At 36.5% G+C, this 22,547-nt stretch overlaps 5 protein-coding genes across 5 annotated transcripts; 2 read left to right on the top strand and 3 right to left on the bottom strand.

Annotated features, from left to right (window-relative positions):
- Positions 1-1,512, top strand: LOC105174770 (uncharacterized). The gene is made up of 3 exons (XM_011096958.3): positions 1-194; positions 303-357; positions 1,232-1,512. Exons 1-3 carry the CDS (start codon positions 98-100, stop codon positions 1,389-1,391), a joined length of 312 nt encoding a protein of 103 aa, XP_011095260.1. The 5' UTR covers positions 1-97; the 3' UTR covers positions 1,392-1,512.
- Positions 1,513-2,171: 659 nt separating this feature from the next.
- CCDA (cytochrome c biogenesis protein family) lies at positions 2,172-6,509 on the top strand. Its single transcript, XM_011096957.3, has 12 exons — positions 2,172-2,368; positions 2,495-2,620; positions 2,929-2,984; positions 3,709-3,839; positions 3,938-4,023; positions 4,112-4,143; positions 4,510-4,671; positions 5,048-5,120; positions 5,211-5,311; positions 5,593-5,685; positions 5,776-5,822; positions 6,065-6,509. The coding sequence occupies exons 1-12, from the start codon at positions 2,272-2,274 to the stop codon at positions 6,135-6,137; spliced, it is 1,077 nt and encodes a 358-aa protein (XP_011095259.1). The 5' UTR covers positions 2,172-2,271; the 3' UTR covers positions 6,138-6,509.
- Positions 6,510-6,600: 91 nt separating this feature from the next.
- On the bottom strand, positions 6,601-8,945 carry LOC105174768 (uncharacterized). The gene is made up of 2 exons (XM_011096955.3): positions 8,121-8,945; positions 6,601-7,264 (listed from the first exon to the last, which is right to left on the bottom strand). The coding sequence occupies exons 1-2, from the start codon at positions 8,806-8,808 to the stop codon at positions 6,861-6,863; spliced, it is 1,092 nt and encodes a 363-aa protein (XP_011095257.1). The 5' UTR covers positions 8,809-8,945; the 3' UTR covers positions 6,601-6,860.
- Positions 8,946-12,266: 3,321 nt separating this feature from the next.
- Positions 12,267-17,001, bottom strand: AGD5 (ARF-GAP domain 5). Its single transcript, XM_011096954.3, has 11 exons — positions 16,715-17,001; positions 16,186-16,244; positions 15,966-16,056; positions 15,042-15,096; positions 14,862-14,952; positions 14,536-14,761; positions 13,818-14,022; positions 13,473-13,654; positions 12,949-13,191; positions 12,802-12,860; positions 12,267-12,584 (listed from the first exon to the last, which is right to left on the bottom strand). Exons 1-11 carry the CDS (start codon positions 16,763-16,765, stop codon positions 12,431-12,433), a joined length of 1,416 nt encoding a protein of 471 aa, XP_011095256.1. The 5' UTR covers positions 16,766-17,001; the 3' UTR covers positions 12,267-12,430.
- A 3,179-nt stretch (positions 17,002-20,180) lies between these two features.
- On the bottom strand, positions 20,181-21,704 carry LOC105174766 (GLABROUS1 enhancer-binding protein-like). Its single transcript, XM_011096953.3, has one exon. The coding sequence runs from the start codon at positions 21,567-21,569 to the stop codon at positions 20,436-20,438; it is 1,134 nt and encodes a 377-aa protein (XP_011095255.1). The 5' UTR covers positions 21,570-21,704; the 3' UTR covers positions 20,181-20,435.
- Between the last annotated feature and the right edge of the window lie 843 nt (positions 21,705-22,547).

Below are 22,547 nucleotides of genomic sequence, written 5' to 3'. Positions count from 1 at the left end.
TTTAGCACGGTAACAACAATTTCTTGGCCTAGGGTTTTAAGCTTCTGTGGGAACTCGAGGAAAACCGCAATACTCTGCAAACCTCTGGAAATCGACAATGGCGAAAAATAGAAACAACAAGAAGAAAAACGGTTCGAGAGAAATGGCGATCGACGTCTCCGTCGCCGATCATTCGGTTGGGGACGAGTCTCAAGGTTCCAACTCTGCTTTCTATTTCTTTCTTCTGTCTCAGTTGTCGTATTCACTTTAGCAGGAACAAGAAGTTGAAAGTTACTCTTCTCTGTGAAATTTAAAATTCTCAGCCATGGACACGTCTGAGACTATAGCTTCTAGTGGTTCTGCTGGTGGATCCCTGAGGTAAGCTGAAATTTTGCTTTGGGTTGTTCTTTTAATTGAGTTCTGTTGTTTTGTTGTAATTTTGCTTGAGCAATTGGTAGGTTGGGCGATTGCTGTGTAAAATTATTGCTATTTGTATGACTTTCTACCTGCTATTAAGTTAAACAAACAAATTACAATATTTAACAGCTGAGATTAAGTAGTTGCATACGTGTTGAAGAACTCACACGAATATATATATATATATATATATATATATATAAACAAGAATTTTAGGTCATGAGAATTTCCTGAAATTGGCAGAAATTGGTGGTTTGATTTCTGACCAGCTTGGCCAGTGGCCACTCACCTCATGGATTTGAGGATGATTGGCTTTAAGTTGGGTGTGTGAATCTTGTTAATAGCATTCTTCGAGTTCAAATTATGATTATTTTACAGATGGGGCTATGAATCATTTATATTAAATTTTTGTAATCTAGTTTTGCTTAATATAAGTTGAGTCCTAAATGGGTTATGAATTTTTCTTTTGCCTTATTGGAAAACAATTTTGTCAATGTATGTGGTGGTGCATTCTGTTTGTAACTTTTGTAATTTGGTTCAACTGATATCTAATATAAATTTTTTACTTTTTAGCTTTCTTAAGGGGCCTATATAAGCATGGATATTGGTTTTTGGACATTGTTTACATTGAATTCAAGATGAATCTCTGCATTTCTTGTAGTTTGTTACTAAACTGAGGTGATTAATTTCTGAACTTCCCCGCATGATTTTGCATCGGATTTGCAATTAATTCAATGTTACTACCGTAGATTTACTTGAAAGAGAAACCTTACAGTAGGAATCTCTGTGATGCTTGCTTTGAAATATCCAACAATTTGAGTTCTTGCTGATGCAGGAAGATGAAAAAGGGAAGACCGATGAAGAGATCAAAGAATGTGCGGAAGATGAAGGCAGTAGCTAAAGCTATATCTCAAAGTGAGAAGTCAGTGGAGAAAATTTCAAAAAGTGAAGGCAAGACGTTGAGAAGTAAATTCGCCAAGAATCTTTATGATTAATTATCTTGTGTAATGAATCTTACTCATGGAGAAGCCTTGAGTATAGTCTGTGCAATATTTCTTGTTGTTTGTTGGTAACTGGTTATAATAGTTTCAAAAGTTTAGTGGTAATTCAGTTTCATTGCCGGCTTTTAAGTTTCAAATATAGATATGAAGGATATGGATGTTAACTCTTCATTGGGTTGCCATGGCTGTAAATTGTCCGGTCAGATGAGTCTGTACAGCTCGAAGCATAACTGCACCTGAAAGCTCAAGGGAATATAGTTCTTCATAGTGGTTGATTGCTGGAGTATTGTATAGAGTCTTCTGAATTTTTCAAATTTGCCATAGAGAGACTCTTATCGGTAGAATTCAGCTCTACTACTGCTGCAAAAGGTGCATCTTGAGTTGAGTGACTTCATGATCTTTCTTTGGAAACCGCCGTCTTTCTTTTCTTTTGCTCAATGGACAATGCACATGGATGAGGATAGAAAGAAAATGCATTTAAAGGTTTGCAAATTTCTTTGATCTCGGAGTTTATTATAAGTTTCGGTTAATTGGTTCAGGTATCACATAACTTATGCAATGATTATAACTTACGTATGCACAAAAAAAGAAGCTGCAGCATAGTAGAAGCCAGATAACAGGGTCGAGAAAAATCCATATGTCCACGTGGCATTAACCATTTCCTTACGAAAGTGTGTCGCGAGATTTGAGCCCACGCTTTCACGAATCCGTGGAACCTTTGACCTGCCAATACAAAACAAAGAAAATGAACGTTAAAAATATCTTATAAAGTATAACTGTCTCACTCCTCTCTTAAAACGCATTCTTTCATGTCCTCTGCCCTCTCTTCAGTAGTAGCGATATCAATATATTTCCTCTCTTACTGAGATTGCCAATGAAGTTGGCCTTAATAAACAGTTGCAGCAGCAATTTTAGCTGCTGCCGTCAAATCCCAAGTTCGAGTTCTAGACGTCTACCCTCTGCAGTCTATGGTGAGTTGCGTAATCCAGGAAAAGCCCTTCTTTTCTAGATATATATATATATATATATAAGTATATAATTTTCTTATCCATTTCTAATGCCAGTGGAATTCTTTGGTTTTCTGTTCTTTTGATAAGGTAATTATGACAAGGAGCAACCACGATTCCTCAAGCTTGAGCCTGTTAATGGACAGAATGTTGATAAGTTGCCGTCCAAGAGTAGCAAACTTGATCTTGCTAGTGCTTTCATAAACTCTGCTGCAGGTATAGAATACTCGTCTTTTATTTTCTTGTGAAACATTTTTTTACTTGCACGATTGACTTAGGATATGGGTTCCTTTTAATTCTTTTATTTTATTTTGATAATGATGAAATCTTCGTTAGGGCTGTCGAAAATTGAATAGTTTTACATTTTGGATACTTTCTTGCCTATTGTTGTTGTCTGGTTTTGTTAGTACTTTTGTTTGTGTAGTATCTTATATTTGATTTGCATTTGCTGCAATTGTGGATGCCCCGGTTTTCTATGTTTTTGTATTTACTATATTAAATGATATCCCTTTTCTAATTTTCAGTTGCCGGTTTGGTTACAACGCCAATGGCAAATGCTCTAACCATGGAGAATATGACGGTGAGAATTTATTCATTTTATCTAGATGGGCAGATCTTTATTCTTTCAATAGGTGATTTAGAATTTGGCCTTCAAATCTGTAATATAATGGGGCACTATGTAAAACTGTTCATTTCAATCCGAATCGTAGATGTCTATAATATTCCTAGGGAGAGAACTGGGAAGGGATGGGGAATATGGTCTACTTTTATTTGAACTGATATTGAAAATTGAATTCAAAGTTCTGAACACTTTTTATTTCCAATTTTCATGTTACTTTAATTTAAGTGTATATCTTAACATTTTTTTGGGCTCGCATCTTCAAGTTCTCGGTTTTGTGATATTTGAGCATATGGTTGCATCTTTGTGGAGGTTCTCCACAGAACACTTCCCTTGTATTTGGACTTAAAAGTTTTCTGAGGAACATTTCTCTTGTGTTTGCTCTGAAAAAATTGAAAGATCATGTTAATTGCAGTCGACTCAAATATGGGGCAAGACCATAATATTCTTGGAACTGAACTTAGAATGGAGCTGCCAAAAAGCCGCTCCTTTTTGGCGGCTCAAGGGTTTCTGTAATTGCCTGCGTGTAATTATTGTTAGGATGTAGGGTTTTAATATTTAACATGGAAAGACATCAAATTGGCAAAATTATTTGATATGTCATATGCGTATCTTCTTGTTAAACATCCCTTGCTTGCTATAGTCTATCACCTAGTTGCATGTACCTGTTTCTCTTTGTGGGCAGGAAACAACAGGTTCTCTGTATACACTTGCTGATGGGAGCACGGGAGATTGGCTTGCAGGCATCTTATATTCAGCTACTCAACAAGCTAATGTGGCAGTGCAGGACCAGTTGTCAGCTCTCAGTTTTACTAGGTTTATATCCTTTCAAATATGTTCTGCTTTAGGTTAAGTTTATAGCTACTCTTGTGAGCTGTTCTTGCTCCGTGTATTTCACACAAGTGTATGTGCAGTTTATCCGTCATTTTTGGTGCCGGGCTGGTAACTAGCCTTTCGCCTTGTACACTTAGTGTTTTGCCACTTACTCTTGGTTACATCGGTATGAACTTTAGCACAATGATTCTCATCTCCTTTTATTGTATACTCTCTCTTTATGTCTTACTCTTTCTGTGTTTTCTGGTATTTAGGGGCATTTGGCTCTGGAAAAAGCAAAACAGAGGTATGGTGCTTTTCTTTACGATCTTTTCCATAGGGAAATTTGTCTTTTTCCTATATTTGGATCCTCGGGCACTTCCCAAACCATAGGCTTAAACTAAAGATGCATTGTTTGTCAACAATCCCATTTTGGTAAATTGTTAGAGGGAATCATAAAATGATGCTGGTTGATTGAGTGCACAGGAGGTTGGAGTTTTAGCTGGAAAAGTTTCTGGTTTTAAGATCTCATGCAAATACATAGGCATAAAAAAGTGTGCTCATCTACCGGACATTTATTTTTAGCAACAAAGATGTATCAATTTTATGTGGACTCCGGATTGGCAGTACTATGAGCTGAATTGGTTATACTCTTGGAGTTTCTGCTGGGCAGGTTATTGGAAATTCGATTTCATTTGCAATGGGGCTGGCGACTACATTAGCACTGCTTGGTGTCGGGGCCTCATTCGCTGGAAAGGCATATGGTCAGATAGGGCAGGGGCTACCTATAGCTGCTTCCAGTTTAGCTGTTGTCATGGGATTGAATCTTTTGCAGGTATTTTAGATATTATTTGTGCTACAACTCTTCAGTGATGAGCTAGGGTAGTGGTGATCCTGGGATTCTCATTTTTAATCACTAAATTCCTTTGTAGTTTTATGTTGGGACTTAATTTAACCAACATCTATTTGTGACCTTCCAAAACGTGCTTTTCGTAATACTAGTATTTACCCTTTTCATCATTCAACTATAAGTTTTCTTGCCTATTATTGACTTCAGACCTTTACAAGAGATTGTTTATCTTCTCCATTTATCACATTATTTTCTTCGAAATCCTAGCACACCCCATCCTTCTCACTTAGATATATTTTAGCCATCTCCGATGAGGTTGTATACTTAGTTAGAGTCTTTTACGTGTCGTTCAATTGTGCAGGTAATCGAGTTACAGCTCCCCTCATTTTTTGATAACTTTGATCCTCGTGCTGCTGCTGCTAATTTTCCTTCAAGTAATGAGCGCTTTAATCTTACAGTTGGTCATTCACAAGATATAGCCGTCTTAATTATGCTGTTAATTTCCTGTCCTTGCGAATTATCAGGCGTTCAAGCATATCTGGCTGGACTCACATTTGCATTAGCTGCGTCTCCTTGCAGTACTCCAGTGCTTGCTACCTTACTTGGATACGTGGCCTCAACCAGGGTACTAATCTGATTTATTTAAAGCATTTTTCTTAGTTTTTGTGATAGAAAAACTAAAGTAAATGTCATTTACATTCTTGATCTTTAATCTTCAATTCTCAGGTTGCAGATTATTTATTCTTTCACAACTACACACAAGTTCAAAACAAAAGTTTTAGAAGGAATTGGGAAAAATTCAAAATGTATTTTTATTTTCAATTGTAATTTGCCCCATCCGACTTGAATTTGAATTTGCAAACCATTGAAGTGAAACAAAATGACTTATTTGATTTCCTATTACAGGATCCAGTGATAGGAGGCAGCCTCCTGTTGACATACACGACTGGTTATGTTGCTCCTCTTCTTCTTGCCGCCTCCTTTGCCGGGGCATTGCAGGTATGGTTTATATACAACAATTTGTTGTCCTCTGTTGTTATACCTATTTTTAGCATCTAATACTTACTTTAAAGCAATGGGTATCTGCAGAGCCTTCTTTCGTTCCGCAAGTTTTCAGCATGGATCAACCCAATGAGGTAATAATTTCCAAATTCTCGTAAACACAGCTGCCTTCTTTTTTCCTTTTATTTTTTCTTAGGATCATTTAATTTCCTTCGTCCAAGGGTTGTAGATCAGTAGATGACTCCCTCAACCACTTTTAGTCGCTGTGTCGGAGTTTGGAAAGGACATCTGCACACTTACTGTTGCCGTTTACTATCAGTCCTTAGGCGTCTTCTTTGGTGTTTCCGTTTCTGATGGGAATTTGGTTTTGTTTCAGCGGCGCTCTCCTCCTGGGCGGGGGTGTGTACACCTTGTTGGATAGGCTTTTCCCAGCAACAATGGCTATGTAAGCAGCTATAAAACTACAGTTCACTGGAAACAAGCACACAAGGGAAACTTGTGCTATGTAAGAATATTGCTTGCTTTCTTCCTTCCTTGAGGTTGATCGGTCGGAGCAGCAGCAGCAACTCCAAATTCTTGAACATCTTTGTCCTATGCAAAGCAGGGGCTTTCAGGGACTGCAGAATACCAAAAACATATATACATCATGTATTATATTCTTCTGCTAAATTCTTGAATAGCACAAGTGCTTCTGTAGCTAGGAGCTATAAAGGAAAAATGAAAGAACCAACTGCGCCTGTAGGATGAATATAAGTTTCATGGCTCCACTCCTTTTTCCTGGATTAGATTTCTTATTCAGAATGCATCTTTGATTCATTGAACATATACGCGTTAGGTGTTCAAAAAATATACGATATTAAGTGAGTGTTTCTCTTCTCTGCCCAACTTCATAAAAGGAGATAACACAAAAAATAATAATAAACAAGTGAAATGAATTTAAAACTGCCACAGAAGTGTTGCTGTAAAACATGAAGAAACATCCTAATTGTGCCACTCTCCAGTGATTTCCCCCAACTCCCCCATCATTTTCTCAAAGAGAGAGTTTCTCTATATATGTGCATTCACATTCACAACAAACCTTATATATATAAAACTCCTATTACCGATCTTCTCATCCAACCCACTTCCCCAAAAATTTGTCCCGACTCCCAATTTCGTGCTATGTCCCTCGACTACGAGCCGCGTTTGATCATCTCCATGTACTGGTTAAGAGACTCCTGTCGCTGAAGCCTCATCTCCTCATTGAACTTCTTGATAAACGCCTCCACTCTCCTGTTCAACTCATCCTGGCTCAACGACGCCTCCCTCTTCAGCTTCCCCGACCCCCCGTCACCAGAAGATGGGCTCCGAGTGTTGGTCCGATCATTGAAGGTTTCTGCTTTTGTCATTGTCTTCACCGGAGTAGTCTTCGCCAGCAGCTGGTGGTGGCCATGGAGGTGGCTGTCCCGCTCCCAGGTGTCGGATTTCTTCAAGTGTCTGGTCAGCGGGACTGCGCGCCCCTCAGTTATCGTCTTCCATGTGCTCTCCAGTGTGTCGTGCCTCTTGGGCTTTGCCACTCCCAACACTGTTCTGCTGCCTGATCACAATCCAATAGAATAAATGATTATTCATGTTGTCTCCTAGCAAAAGGGCCTTTCAGTTACATCTATAATTATGTGAAATTAAAAAAAATCGAACCACCAAAATGTTTGCTTCAGGAAGACAACTTACCCCTTGAATCATAAACCTTTTCCACATTAACTAATTAGGTAATATAGAAATGGGTCGCCTGTTTTGTCCAAAGGGTTTAAGATAAAGATGGAAAAATTGAAAATTTGAAATTATCACTTGCCATTTAAGGAAAAAACCAAAAGGCAGACGTGGGGGCAATGAGATAATCAAGAGGTAACGGTCATTTTAGACTTGGGGGAGCGGCGGGGTCTTATCTGTTTCAAATTCCGGGGCGGGTGGGCTTTTGGGGTTTCGAGTGGGGAGCGCGGAAAGTGTCTACTTTGTTGTTGGCTTCTTCCTACCCCACCGCTTTCCGGGGTTCTTTTGGTATTTTACGTTGATGATTTTTGACCGTGCGCCCGAGTTTCAGTATACATGGTCCTGGAAAGGTCGCGTGCGTGACGGTCCACCAAATGGCGTGTACTTGAGCCAATTTAAGTTGAAGGGTGATAGGTGGGCCTCGATTTGTTTGGGTGCATTTAATTCGTGGACCGACAAACACCAGATTACAGCCAGCTACGACTCCTCTAACGGTAATATTCTTTGCCAGCTGCCACATCACGGCGCACCCTCTCTCTCGCCGAGGAATTTCAAATTAGTTCCTTCTCCGGCGAATCGCTACCGCAATAACTACACCTAATCTCTCTCTCTCCGTGGTCGCGACTATGAATGCTAAAAATACTGGAAAGGTTTTTCAAAACGAAGGAAAAGGAAAAGTATACCTTCAGGACTTGTTTTAACGTTTCTCCGGTTACCGAACCTGGCAGAAACCGGCGGCTTAACATTTGACGGAGAATATTCTGTTAAATATCTACTCTCCGCCATATTCCACGACGATTTAGCAATAACATACTCGTTCTCCTTATTGCTCGCCGCGTCTTCCGCAAAAGCGACACCACCATCAGCAGCATTAGCAATAAACACCGGTTCACTTTTTGTACTTCCACTCGCATCCACGTGCTCGTACGTGTCGAACTCTAATCCTTTCTCCACCTTCACATCGTAACCGCTGGACTCGTTCAACACGACGCCGTTGTATTTGTACTCCGCTTCTGAATAATCCGTTGGGATACTTTTAACAGGCAGCGGCGCCGCAGGTTGCGGCTCGACCTGACCCATGACAACCAACGGCTGCAGAGGAGGCGACAGTGAAACTTCATCCTTCCTTGACTGGAGCTTGGAGGAAGCAACGATGGTGATGATGATGCAGTTGATGACGAGGTACAAATAGGGCGGCCTGAGCCAAGAAACGAGGCCGTTGTAGATAGAAGGAACTTGAGAAACAGCGAAATCCGTGATTGCTGGAACAGAAAATTTCAGCATAATCGCCGTAGATAAAACGCTGGTGGATATTAGCAGAACTTTGAACGACAACATGATGGCACTTGATGTTTGAGATATCATCGGCATTTTTCCTGGTGATTAAATGTTGGAGAAATATTTTTTCCGGCGAGTGTTGGTGCAGAGGAGGGTTTTAGAAAGAAAGAAATGCAGAAATGCGGTGCGGGCGGTAATGGGAAGAGTGTGGAGCGTGGAGAGTGAAAAGGAATACTAGTGCTTTATAAAGGTGGGGGAGATGGGAATTTCAAGATAAGGACGAGGATATATCAGTAAAATCGGGTAGTAGTAACTTTAGAGTTGGTAGGCTGGCATAGTGAAGTTGGACCGGGAGACATGTGGCGTGTGCACCTCAGATGCCTACGTAAGTTCCATTCATCTCTATAGTCTATACTTATCTCATCATTTTACTAATTATTTTTATTTTTTCTTTCTTCATAATACTATACTATCTATTTTTCTACTATATTATTATTTAAAATTTTTTGTTATTTTAACCAAAAAAAATAAAAAGTAAAATTAATATAAATAAGAACTGAGAAAATTAATTTTCATAATTAATTCTTTCAAAAATATGAAAGGAAATGGTAGGTAATGCTAATGATTTCTCTAATTATGAATTATGTGATGTTGTGTAAGTAATAATTTAAACAATTTTAGTGGGTTTTCTTATAACTTTCTTAATCTCAAGTAATTTCATTCTTAGATTATCAGAAGAAAATCCAGTATTTGATTATCTTCATATTACAATTCCATATTTTTATTTTAAACTTCATCATATATATATATATATATATACTTTCTCTTTTAATTCCTTTGGATGATTACAGATTACAAATTCCATATCATGATAATATATATTATTCTCTAATATGGTGTTGGATTCATTCATTTAAAACTACAGATGTCATATCCCTAACAATAATGCATAATTTCATATTCTAACCAATTTCAAAAATTTTAACTCTGTTTTAAAATTATATTTATGCAAATATTATTGAGTTTCAATTTATTTTAATATAAATATTTGAAGTTGGTATTTTGATTAATAATTTATAATTTTAGAGAATATTTATAATTTTTTAAATAATGATAAAGTATTTATAATAAGTACGAACCTCGAAAAAACTTATTGCAATTTAGCCGAAAACTTATTTAATTACACATGGGATGCTTTTTCTCCCCTCCCCCAACCCCACCCCAATAAGTACATTGGATGCTGTTCATATTTCTTTTGAAATTATTTGTCTAAATTGAGTTATAAATTAATTAGGAGTGATTAAAGGTTAAAGCAATAGTGTTGCAACAACTTAATCTCTCCCTTAAACCCAAGGGATTAATTAATTGAAGGCTGAGTAGCTTTGCATGTGGGGGTGGAGTTTTAGTAAAATAAGCAAAACGCAGCATCGTTGGATTAATTAATCATAATGCTACCAATTTAACTTAATTTAATTGGGGTGCTTTTTCAACGGATATATATGTATATATATATATATATAGAGAGAGAGAGAGAGAGAGAGAGAGAGATGATATGTGACCGTTACAAACGGGCGCGGTTTCAGGATCCGGCACTTGCTTATGGAGCAGCATGTGAGGAGCAGCTCAACCCTTTTCCCTCACTCACCGACCCTCGACTCACCCTCCTTAATTATCTCAAACATACCATTACTCCCCACTACTCCCATTCATTTATATTTTTTTTAATTAATAATTTTGATTTGTTGGATGAGGAGGAAATATTGCCACTACCATGCCACTATTTCTATTTATTATTATTTGTTATAATTATATGTATGTTGAAAATAAAAAATAAGATATAAATGCCCGTATTATATTGTTCAGGTAAATATATATATCCACATTAATTATGAATTATTAGATCATACATAATGTGATTAAAAGTAATTTTGAATATGAATATGCCGTGTTTTATTGAAAAGTTCAGAGTTGGTAAAGAAATTTATTTCGTTGAATGGCTGTTGGAATGTTGAAAGTACTATATATTTTAATAAAATTTAATACTTTAGATGTGGTGTGTACGGATTAATTTTTTTTTAAAGTTTTTTACCTAAAGTACTATCAATGTTGATTAAAGTCTTGGGGATTTTACTTTAAGAAATACATTAAATTAAGGAAAAATAATCATTAATAAGATTTATATGTTGCTCAAATTTTTCATTTTTATTTAATTTTAAATACCGACTCACCGTTTAGATATAAATGGTACAAAATGCTAGTGGGACGCCAAATGCAATGTAATGATTACATTTTGGATTCCAAAACAATATTGAAGGGCCTACCTATCAATTATCCAGATGAATAATTATGTTAGTTGTAGAATAAAATGGAACAGAAGTGAGACAAAATTAATCAGGAAAAAATAATTTTAAACTGAATCAACAATTCGAGGCTTGGGAAACCATATTTATTTATTTTCCCCAAAACGACAGCCAAAGAATGTCAACGTGCTAATATTATTAGATTTGACAAGGGATGAAAAAATAATAGTAAATGTAAGTAAAATTTTAGTGATGCCGTAGGTTGTTGTAGAGTAAAGCACGTGAAAGGACACTCTAGACTGGAGATTCAACCCTCGCTATGCATCAACCGTTGCATAGTCAATACCTAGGAATAGTAGGCTCACTGTATGTGTAAGCTACAGGCCTACAACAAATTTTAGCTCATAGCAATCCCAAACTCTCCATGATGTTAGAATAGGTAGCAAGACTTTTGTTACCACAGAAAACGAAAGGAGCCAAGACTCACTAGTTGAGTAAAATCACGTAAGAGGTTAGTTTTTATTACTAAAATAATATAAGCAGGAAGAGTTCCTCGGTGTGGTCGAAACTTATCTTACTTGAATGTCAAAGCTTGAAATGGGGAAGGGTCTATGATGCTAATCATTTGAAGAAGACAAAATGGTTACGCAAATCATATGCTAGCCAAACATGAGAGCTAGAATTCAAGTCTAGTGTACTGTCCGTCCTACCTTATTCCGCACCGTCCAGCCAATATGCTACAAGCAAATACTGGGCGTCCGCTCGTGAAATCATATTGTCTGTTATTCTACGTTTTCAGTCAATAACCAAATTTTTAATGAACTTCTTTATATCAACTAATACTCATCCTAGCTTTTCTCAACATTATTAGGTAGACTAACAGCATTTTGAGTAAAACCATGAGATACTGATTATGGTGAGTCGAATTCAACGTTGGTTATCTACTGCAAGAATTTTGCAACTTCATCATCTTCCATCAAGACATACACTAAATGGAAAAGAAAAATCAACTACCCACTGGGGACTTGCCACTTATTAGAAGGGGCTCTTTTCTTAGTCTAGGTTCTCTAAATATAGACCTCATCATAACCCAACAAAAATTGTAAAAGATTCAAATGTAAGAACAAAGGAAGATTGCACTAAGCACCAAGTCTGCACAGCACAAATCATTTGCATAGGACCAATTTATGGTATATATGAATAGATTTTTTCCTTTCCTTGATCAATATTCATAAAGTATAGAGAGACGTGTGCTGGAAAAGAAAACTTCATGCTAAAATACTTTATTGTTCGTATACACCTAAAAATGGAACACTTACACTGTTCCTCCTCTACCAATAGTTTACAATCTCCAAACAGTGGAGGTGAAAATTCCCAAGTCTAAATTTTTCTGTGAATGATTTGTGTGCTTAAATTCAATGTTTTGGGAAGAACCCCTGTGTCAAAGAGGAAAAATCATATTCTTTTCCTGATTGCTGAGAACTGGATGAAATTGATGATGCGGCCTGTTTGCCAGGTCCTGAGGTCATACTTCCATTTATGGGCGCATTAGCTCCAACAGCATATGTGCTGGAACACAATATGAAAGATCAGGCCTTGGGTAAAAATATCAGTAATCAGAAGACAAGTAACTAATAGCTCCCCAACTCCAATAAAGGATTCCAGTAGCATTTAAAAGATAAACCAATATATTTCCATTTATGTGGAACAACTCAAAGTTGAGCAAACAACAAGGACAACCTTATACTACAGATATGTCTACATCTTAAAACTGACATGCACATACCTAGACATTGGGAGAGCAAAAGAGTTCCCAGCCGGATGAGTTGCTCCCATGTTTCCCATCTGTTTCAGGAGCACATAAAGCAGGCTTTTAATAAATTTGTACTTTTATACTGTCAATGACACAGCAAAAAATGTCACTTTGTTCTACCTGCATATATTTCTCTAACTCAATATTTCCAGCTGCTGGTTTCATCATGCCAGGGAACTGGTAACCAGCATGCGACCAACTTTGGTTTGGCAAGTTGGTCCCATTCAGTCCTAGCTGTGTGTTGCCAGCAGCTCTAGGCACCCCACCAGAAGCATTGGCTGCAGCAGCCATTAGAATAGACTGCTGTTGAGCTAGCATAGCAAGTTGTTGGTGGTGAAAGGAATACGGTGAAACCACATTGGACTGCATTATGAATAAACATGAAATTGGTAGATTAAATTAAAAGGGTACTAAATGCAGTAATAACAGCAACAATTATGACAAAAATCTGAAAGTACTATTCTTTTACTGAAATTTAGAATTTTTTCAACCTTGCAAGTATTATACTGTCATAAAATATGAAGGAATAACTATATCCTTCTCTTTTTGAGGGGACAGTGGTGAGTTAATGAATTGAAGTTGGCATATATTAACAAATATGTGGTAGGAGGAGGCTGCTGATGCTTCTTTAGCAGAAAATATACCTTCTCAAAGAGAGACATAATATCATTTTTGACATCTTTTTGAGGCTTCTCTGATGTGGAACTAGGTATAACTGATGGTGAGTTCTTAAAAAGATCTTCAATTCCGGAAGCAGATTGGGTCTTATTATCATCAGCTTTAGCTGGGCTAGTTTTTTCTGCAGTTGATGACAATGGGCCAGCAGCTGCAAGTTGGCAATTGTTACTCTCAGATAAGACATGTATGCTCAACAATTTGGCAAACCTATAGCGATTAAGAATTCTTAATAGCTTAAGCCCAAAAAGGGGGAGACAGCAATAAACAACTAAACCATTGGGGGAAAATGAATGACAGCTTTATAAACTCACACTGAAATCCTGCCCATGTATCGTCATCTCCAGATACTCCTGCAACATTTTCAACAGAACCATCCATGGATAGCATACCAAAAAGATCAGTAGCATAATCAACATTTTGGGGAGAGACTCCATCTGCAGCCAGCTTTGAAGGTTGAGTAAGTCCACCTGGTTCTGTTTTATGAGTCACATCTTCAGTCACTGGAGCTGCAGCAGCCTGTTTTAAAACGGACAAGTAAGGGCACAACTGGACTTGGATCCTTTCAGGAGGCATAAAACTGTAGCACAAACAGATAATGAAAACTTCTCCAATAAATCCTTACTAACATCACATTCACAAGTCACATCAACTTGGGACTTGAAATATGTGCAGAAAATAATCTACTCTTATTCCACAACTAAACATGGCCACCAGTAAAACTATAAAGCTCATTGTTTATTTTTCACATTTCAACATTCCGACATGCTCATGGCATAGTCCATTGATCTAAGCCTCCAACCATCAAATTGTTAGCTTTATAACCGACACCGATGAATTCTATCTTGAACAGAAGTTACATAGAAAAACCTAGCACCTATTAATTTTTCCCCAAAAGTGGTTGCATGAGCTAGATGTGCATTACCAGCACATAGATGCAAAAGAGGTGGGCAAACAAACATAAAGACACATTCGAGAGAGAGACACACAGAGACAGCACAAGAACAATAAAGCACATGGAACTGATCATACTTGTTCTGGTCCTTTAGGAGGCACAGGAACACTAATTCTGGGAGCGGGAATATATTCCTTTGTACTAGATGCTGGAACACTCTTCTGCTCAGTAAAAGAGTTCCCAGAAGTTTTGACTTGTCCATGTCCACTTCTTTCATTTGGCCTTTGCGAACCTTTTTCTTCTATTCTCCTAGCAGGTGACTTTGTCTTACCATCCTTGGGTATCCATCTCTTTTCATCATACCTTCACACAATATAGAGGACATACACCAGAAATCAGTTTGTAGAGTCAGGCGAGTGTTAAGGGTACATGATAGCAGTGCTTGAGATTAAGAAGCTCATACTTTGCACGAATGAAATTCTCAATCCCAACTCTATCATAATTGGGGGGAAGCTCTGCCTCCCAGTAACTATTTGCCTTCTCATTTCCCATGGCTATGTCCACAAAATGATAGATAATTCATAAGATCTTTTAGAAGCAAATCAATATCAATAAAAAAGATCCAAAATCAAAAGGTTCTTACATTGGATAAATGCAACCTGTTCAGGAAGCCATGTGTCCAGTGTAGCAGATCTCACCTGCAAAAGAATAAAACATACAGCCATGAAATCAAATAAACAATCAGCTATATATCTACTTCTGTATGAAATAAAGATGAAGAATTATTGACAAGAAATGTCACAAATTAAATAACAATTGTTCTCCACAACTACGTCCAACTAAGAGTGAGATAAATGTAGAAACATCCACCAGAAAAGTATAGTTGATCATCAGTCAAATACTCTGTGAATGTAGAAAAAGAAGAATGTAAAGTAAGTCCACAATTGTCTCATGGTCTTATACCAAAATCAAACCCTTCGCCTAGTTGGCACATGATTATCAGAATATGCATGTCTTCAATGTTGCACATTGCATAGTATGCTAGAATGAGTATTATATATGACCTATACTTTCAACACTGACACATACACAAATTGTGTATTAAAACCACATTTGAAAAAATAAAATAAAATAAAATGAATAAGGATATAATATTCAAGAAAGAAAACAAACAAATCCGGATTCAAGTTCAAGGAATACAAGTATAAATTTTCAAAAGTAAAGCAATCACGGAGTAGTATAGAGAGATAACATGATAGTTGGTTCACTTCAAAATAAAATCATTATTCTTTAAGGAAGCTTGGCATTGCAAACAATGTCTCATTGAATAAGACCATTCCTGGCCATGCACAACCACAGGTTGGCAAATTAACTCCATTTGAGACATTTGTGTGTATAATTGTTTCATGTTATGTTGTAAACGTAGCATTGAACTCAAGTGGAATCATGTGATATTGTACACCAAGATAGACCAACATCATCAACAAATTGCTATATATGCATGCATTAACTACAATTTAAATTAAAAAAAAAAAAAAAAAGGAGATAGCCATGGAGAGGATGTCACCTTCGAAATGTGTACTCCAAGACTTCTATGGATCCCAGAGCATTGCATGCATATAAATATGCCTAAGTTCACACTAGCCCATCGAGGAGCTCTGCATCAAAAGAAGACAAAGGCAGATACACACAGAATAAGAAGAATCGGTGGTGTTAATTTGAAATAGAACCATGAAAGAAAGCCCCAAGCCAGTGTGACTTCTTTTTATATCAGTGGAAATACATACTTGCTTTTGCAATCAGCACATTCCCTATTCTCTGGCAATTTAAGAAGTCCCTCCAAGATCTGACAACACATAAATAATTAGTATTTGTTCAAGGTAGGAACAGGTATGAATGGAGATGAAACCAAGAGTGAATAGCTTCTGGAGTGAAAAAATCCAAAGTGAAACACAAACGCAAAGGACAAAGTCGACCAGTAAGCCCCTTCCATGGTTGGTACTTCTGCTTAAAGAAATAGCATTTCGGGAGCACTCATCTCTGTTCAAATTCAATAAAACTTAAATACACAAACAACATACCAGCCAGTCACCAGCTAATAAGGACCTAATCCCTTAATTTAGCCATCTCTAAGAGCAAAGCACTAGTGAATAACAGAATAACAACCACCCCAAATCGAAATACTACACAAATCAGGCAAATGAGCATCCACAATAAGAGCTATCATCAATCAACAATTAAGCAGAAGTAAAAAACCGATAAGATCGAAACAACGAAAATATGAAAAAATACAAAATCCAACGAGAACGTAAATACCTTCCGATGCTTGGCATTGAGCTCTTTCGAAACGTTCGCCTTCTCATTCATGGCGACTGTTACCAATCCGTACAGCCAAGGAAGAAGAAGGATGACGAGAATGGGAAATTCAACAGCGGAGATCTTTGTCTGTCTCCTCTTCCTCCCCCCGAGGACCCTTCGATTGTCAGACCAGCGGCGTGAAATTGCATAAAGAATTAAAGATAGAGAGAGGGAGAAAAGGAGAGAAATTGCTAGCGGATTTCGCTTCTGATTAACTGATTTGACATTTATTGCCTTCCTATTTTTGTTGCCTTCCCTCTCCTTCTCCTTTCCCTTTCCTTTTTCAGTTTTTTCTTTTTAAATTTATTTCTTACTGTTTTATTTATTTATTTTAGGGTTAACTACATTTCATACCCTTAAAATATACATTTATCTTATTTACACCTTTAAAATATGAAAGGTAACAAAAACATTCCTGACAAAATAACTTAGAATTGATAAAACAAAAATACCCTTCTCATTCCCCTATAATTTTTTTATTCTGCTTTCTAAAATATGTTGTATTGAAATATCTGCCCTAACCTATTTTTAGTAATTTAAAATTTTATTTTGTTTATTTTATCAATATAATAAAAAATAATAAAATAAAATTTATATAAAAATAAAATAAATGCACATATGCCTTATAAAATTCAAACAAGTAACCTCAAATTTAATTTTAGAATCTGAATCTTAATATTCCATGGCTAGTAATCTTAAACTTATTGATGAAAATTTAATATTAATCAGTAAATTAAGAAATGATGTACTATCATGAACATGTATCACCTTAACATCAGTGATATATAAAATTTGAATTCGATCAAGTACTATGAATTAATCATTTCAAATTTATATTTAAATTTTAATGTGAATTAATGAGTGTGCAGTGGAGTGGTTAATTAGGACGTGGGAAGGGTTGAGGCTAGGGAATATTGGCATTGGTGGCGTCCATCTCTGTCCAATTCAGCACTAGTCCCACTCCCCACCTTTTTTTTAGCAAAAAACAAAATTATATAAATGGTAGGTAAAATTGGGCCATAATTAGGAGTTAGGTTTTAAGTGCATTATTCACAAACAGCTGTAGAAGTGGTAGTGATACGGGTTGAGATACGCAATGACATGGCGATGACTTGTGATAATTAGGCAGCTTCTTCAAGTATAGGTCACTGGGGATGGTTGATTTGCACACACAATATTAGATTTGATGAAATTTTGCAATTAAAACATTATATAATTAAATTAGCATGATTTGAGATCATCGAAGTTGAGTGTGATCTTGATATAATAAATGCATATATGTTTAATTAAACCCTAATATACCAGAATTGGCCTGGTCACCATGAGGAGTGTTGTAAATTTTCATATTTTTTGGAGGACAAGTTTGTACTTTACGGCCATTTATTATATTTTTCTCATCAGATAAATAATGATTAATTGAAAAAACTTATATATTAGAGAAGAATACAGTAAATATGATTAGTCATATCTCCAATGCGGGGAGCCATAAAGTCGTACTTATTGAGACGGATTTAACGTTTTAATTCCTGCCTCAAATATGACTAGTCTTATTTTTTTAATAAAAAAAAAAGAAGAGATATAATAATAATTTGAAAATATTTATATTATGTTTAGGAGAAAAGAGTTTGAATGATGGGTAGAGATTGGAAATTAATTAGTGGAGGTTGGACAATGTTGGATGCAATTATTGATATTCTTAAGTGACAATATTCTTACATATCAATCATTTTATTGTTGGAATAAAATGTTATTATGCCTATTTCTGCACGGCGCCAACCCTTTACCCTCCTCTAACTCTGATACAATTATTTAAAAAAGATGGAACAAGACTCCACTAAGTACTTACATGTGCAGATTAAGGGTGGTAATGGATGGGTTGGATTAGGTTTGGGTTTCGTCCAACTGATTTGGGTTTAAAATGGATTTAAATGAATGAGTTTAAAATGGGTTAGGTCACAAATAATTTGGGTCAGATTAGTATAAATTATTTTTTGAATTTGAATTTAAAGATTTTTTTTTTCAGAATTTCACACAATAAAAAAATAGATAATATTTGAACTATTAAAAAAAGTAATTATTATTTGTAATGTAATACGATTAAATTTGTATCACACCTTATTTCTGTTTAGTAACCATGTACATTAAAATTCATTTGCTAAATAATAAAATAAAAAAATCTACTAAGTATCTAACAAATACTACATTTTTATCAAAATAATTCATATTTTAAATGTTCATCTTTAATAAATATCAAGCCGTGCAACCATATTTTTTGTATTTGTTGAGAAACAATTTTCACATGTGCGTGTGAGAGAGAAAGAGAATTGTGTGTATGGTGAGAGATATGTGAGAGTTTGTGTGTATACGAGGAAAAAGGGGTTGTGAGAGTCTTTTTGTGTGTGTGTGCGCGTGTGTGGAGAAAGAGAGTTGTGTCTGTGAGAGCATGTCTAGATGAAGTAAGAGTAGTTGTGAGCGTATTTTTGTGTGTGTGGAAGAGATGTGAAAGATAGTGTGTGTGTATATAAGGAAAGAGGAAATGATGGGATTTTTTAGTTTTTTTTTTTTTAGTTTATGGATTAAACTCATAAAAATCCATATTAAGTACATTATCAATTCATATTAAATTTATTATCGATTCACATCTAACACATATAAAATATAATTTTATTTAACACTAACCCATATCAATCTATTTTAAAATATAGCCAACTCAATCCAATTCAAAAATAGTTGGATTGGGTTGAACTCATAGGTCTTAACCCATTTTGCCACCCTAAATGCAAATGATGTAAGAAGCGGTAGCAAAAATAAGAGACGGATTAATGTTAAATTCATGTTATATTCGATGTCTTATGTGGTAACTGTACTTAAATATCATGCCTTTTATTTCTCAAGTATAATAACAAAATTTAATTTATTTGAGTTCATTTATTTAGCTTTTGCACACTTATAGTAAGTTATTCTCTGTATTAATTAAAATTAATAATTTACTGCATCTATAAATAAATAAGTAAAAAAAAAATTCTTATTGTACATTTTTTTGTATTTTTCTTTTTTTTTTGATAGTGCAATGGGAGTGGGGTCAGTGACAATTTGGATTCGAACTTAGAACTCTCTTATTTGCCGAGAAGAGTGGAACCAATTTAATTAATTGATTATTGACCTGTGCTTTTATTGTTATTATATGCATTTCGTGATTTTATTTCCCTCGATTTTTACATCTCACCTTATTAGACTGCAACATCTACACGTAGTATCTTACATTTTCACAATTTTTTTCATGTGATTCAACTACACTAATTATAGTTTTGACAAACTCAATGCTTGCTTTGCATTTCTGCCTTTCATCTTTCTTGCAGCTGGAGATGAGATCTTAATTGAACAAGACAAATGAGACATAAGTAAAAGAAACACAAACCTCACATCCAAAGAACCTTCAACCATTTTAAGATAAACACCAAAGTAGTTCATTATACATAACATGAGGGGTTCCACCACAAAAGGACTTAAGACCAAATACGAAACCTAAACTAGAATTAGCTTAACAATCCATCCATAGCATAGACACAAATTACCCAAAAACTAGAATTAGCTTAACAATCCTTCCATAGCATAGACACAGATTACCCAAAATCCTACAGTTATAACACTGCCAAGGCATTAATATGACGTAACCTGTCTACAGCTTCAGTGACCCGGACTTCACAGCATCCAGAACAAGCTTTGCCTGTGCAGTTTTTACCTCCAACTGCCTCAGGTTGACCTCCATCTCCTCGACTTTCAGCTTCTTCCATTCTTTTTCCCCCTCGAGCCCTTTTCCGCTTTCAAAATACTCTGCCCCAATCCTCCAAATCCTCTCCTCCACAGTCACACCACCAGAATTCACTCGCTTGGCTGGCAACAGCCTCTCCGGATCACTATTCACATCCTTAGCTTCCTCATTTTCAACCGTGTTAGGCCTCTTGCCTCGATTCTTCCTCAGTGCACTACCGTTCCCCATCAGTTTTTCAACCCCATTTTCTTTCCCACTCTCATTCCCCCAAATTTTCTTGGACAACTCGTAAGCTTTCTGCTCATGTGGCTTCGAGAAGGTCTTATCTTTGCTCTTATTGTTCTGATACTTCCTCTTCAGCCTCCTAATCTTATCCTGCAATTGAGTCCTAGTCATGTCCGCATGCAAATTCTTCTTAATAAAATCATGAAAAGCATTCAAGTCAGCAACCGGATCGGACTTCTTCTTGGTCACATAATCTATCATCCCTTGCAAAATCACAATCTCGTCATCCTCACTCCAAACCCTCTGGAAAAGCAGTTTCTTCGAATCATCAGTAGACTTTTTCTCAGTAGTGTCGGGCTTGGCCTTTTTCTTCTTCTTAGCATCCTTAGCGTCCGTTTCTTTCTCTTCGGCAGGGCGTTTTGCGGCGGTGGATTTAGCAGGAGTTACGAGATCCGAGGCAATGGGCTTGGATCTGAGCTTCCTAGCGCCGTCAGTGGATTTCTGTTCATTCTCCATGGGCTTGGATGCTATGGGCTTGACGTTCGGGTCTGATTCGTCGGAGTCAAATCCAGACTCCTCCTCATCAGAGGATGAAGGCGGCTGCGGCTGCGGCTGCGGCTGCGGTTGGGGTTTAGAGGAGGACTGAGGTTGGGCTTTCTTGGGAGTTGCTTGTGTTGAGGATGAGGGCTTTTTGCTAACTTGCGCCAGATCGGGTTCGGAGTCGGAATCCTGCGAGCCAGCGTCTTCAGAATCTTCTTCCTCCCCTGATTCCGTTTCCGATTCCACCGGCTTCTCGGGTTCCCGATTCTTAGCCATCTTTCGAGACGGAGAGAGAGAGAGGAGATTTTATAGAGAGAAACCGGAGAGTGGTGAATTAAAATCTAGGGTTTCTCCAGAGTAATAAATACGAATGAAACGCGCCTCTTCGTTTTTCACAGTCCTGGCGAATGCTTATGGGGGGTGTATTGCACTCTGTCCAAGAATATAAAGGATATTTCACTTTTGCCCCTATACTTTTTAAAAAATGCAATTTTAGCTTCAATAAAACAAATTCTAATTGCAAATTTGATACCAACAACAGGCATACTGCTCAAATTGAACTTGACCATTAATTTACTTTGAAATCTCACAATTTTCAATAGAGGCTTCATTACATATCTACTAGAAAAAGACACTATGAGTGTTACTTATCAAAAAAGTATCAATAATTATTATAATTTTTGTGTAAAATATAAGAGATAATTTAGCAAAATAAACGTTACAATTGTTCAATGATCAACGTGAAAGCCAAGATTTAATCTTGTGAGCTATTTGTTATGTTGTTGGCTTGAGAAATTAGTGGAAATAATATTTACTTAATAAGAAGAAATTTGGATGAATGAGGTGATACTGAAAAAACAAGCAACGTTGTACTGAAACAGGACTCCAACTTGGAGTCCCGATTAAGAAGTATAGCTAGAAAAATAAAAATGAATTTAAAACATTCCAATCGAAAAAGAACTCTCAACACATAAAACAAGAAACGACGTACTGAAATAGGACTCCCGCCTGCAGTCCCAATTAAGAAGGATAGCTAAAAAGATAAGAATGAATTTAAAATATCCCAACGAAAAAAGAATTCTCAACATATAAAACAAGAAAAGACGTACTGAAACAGGACTCCAGCCTGCAGCCCCGATTAAAAAGGATAGCTAGAAAGATAAGAATGAATTTAAAGCATCCCAATCGAAAAAGAACTCTCAACACATATTACCCCACATATATTCATCATCACTGTCAGCGATTAATTGCCGA

Source organism: Sesamum indicum, linkage group LG12 (assembly GCF_026168435.1).
Source record: "Sesamum indicum cultivar Baizhima isolate 11 linkage group LG12, ASM2616843v1, whole genome shotgun sequence".
NCBI classification, from domain to species: domain Eukaryota; kingdom Viridiplantae; phylum Streptophyta; class Magnoliopsida; order Lamiales; family Pedaliaceae; genus Sesamum; species Sesamum indicum.
Note: the sequence above shows the minus strand (reverse complement) of the source record. Positions and strands in the feature narration are given on the sequence as shown.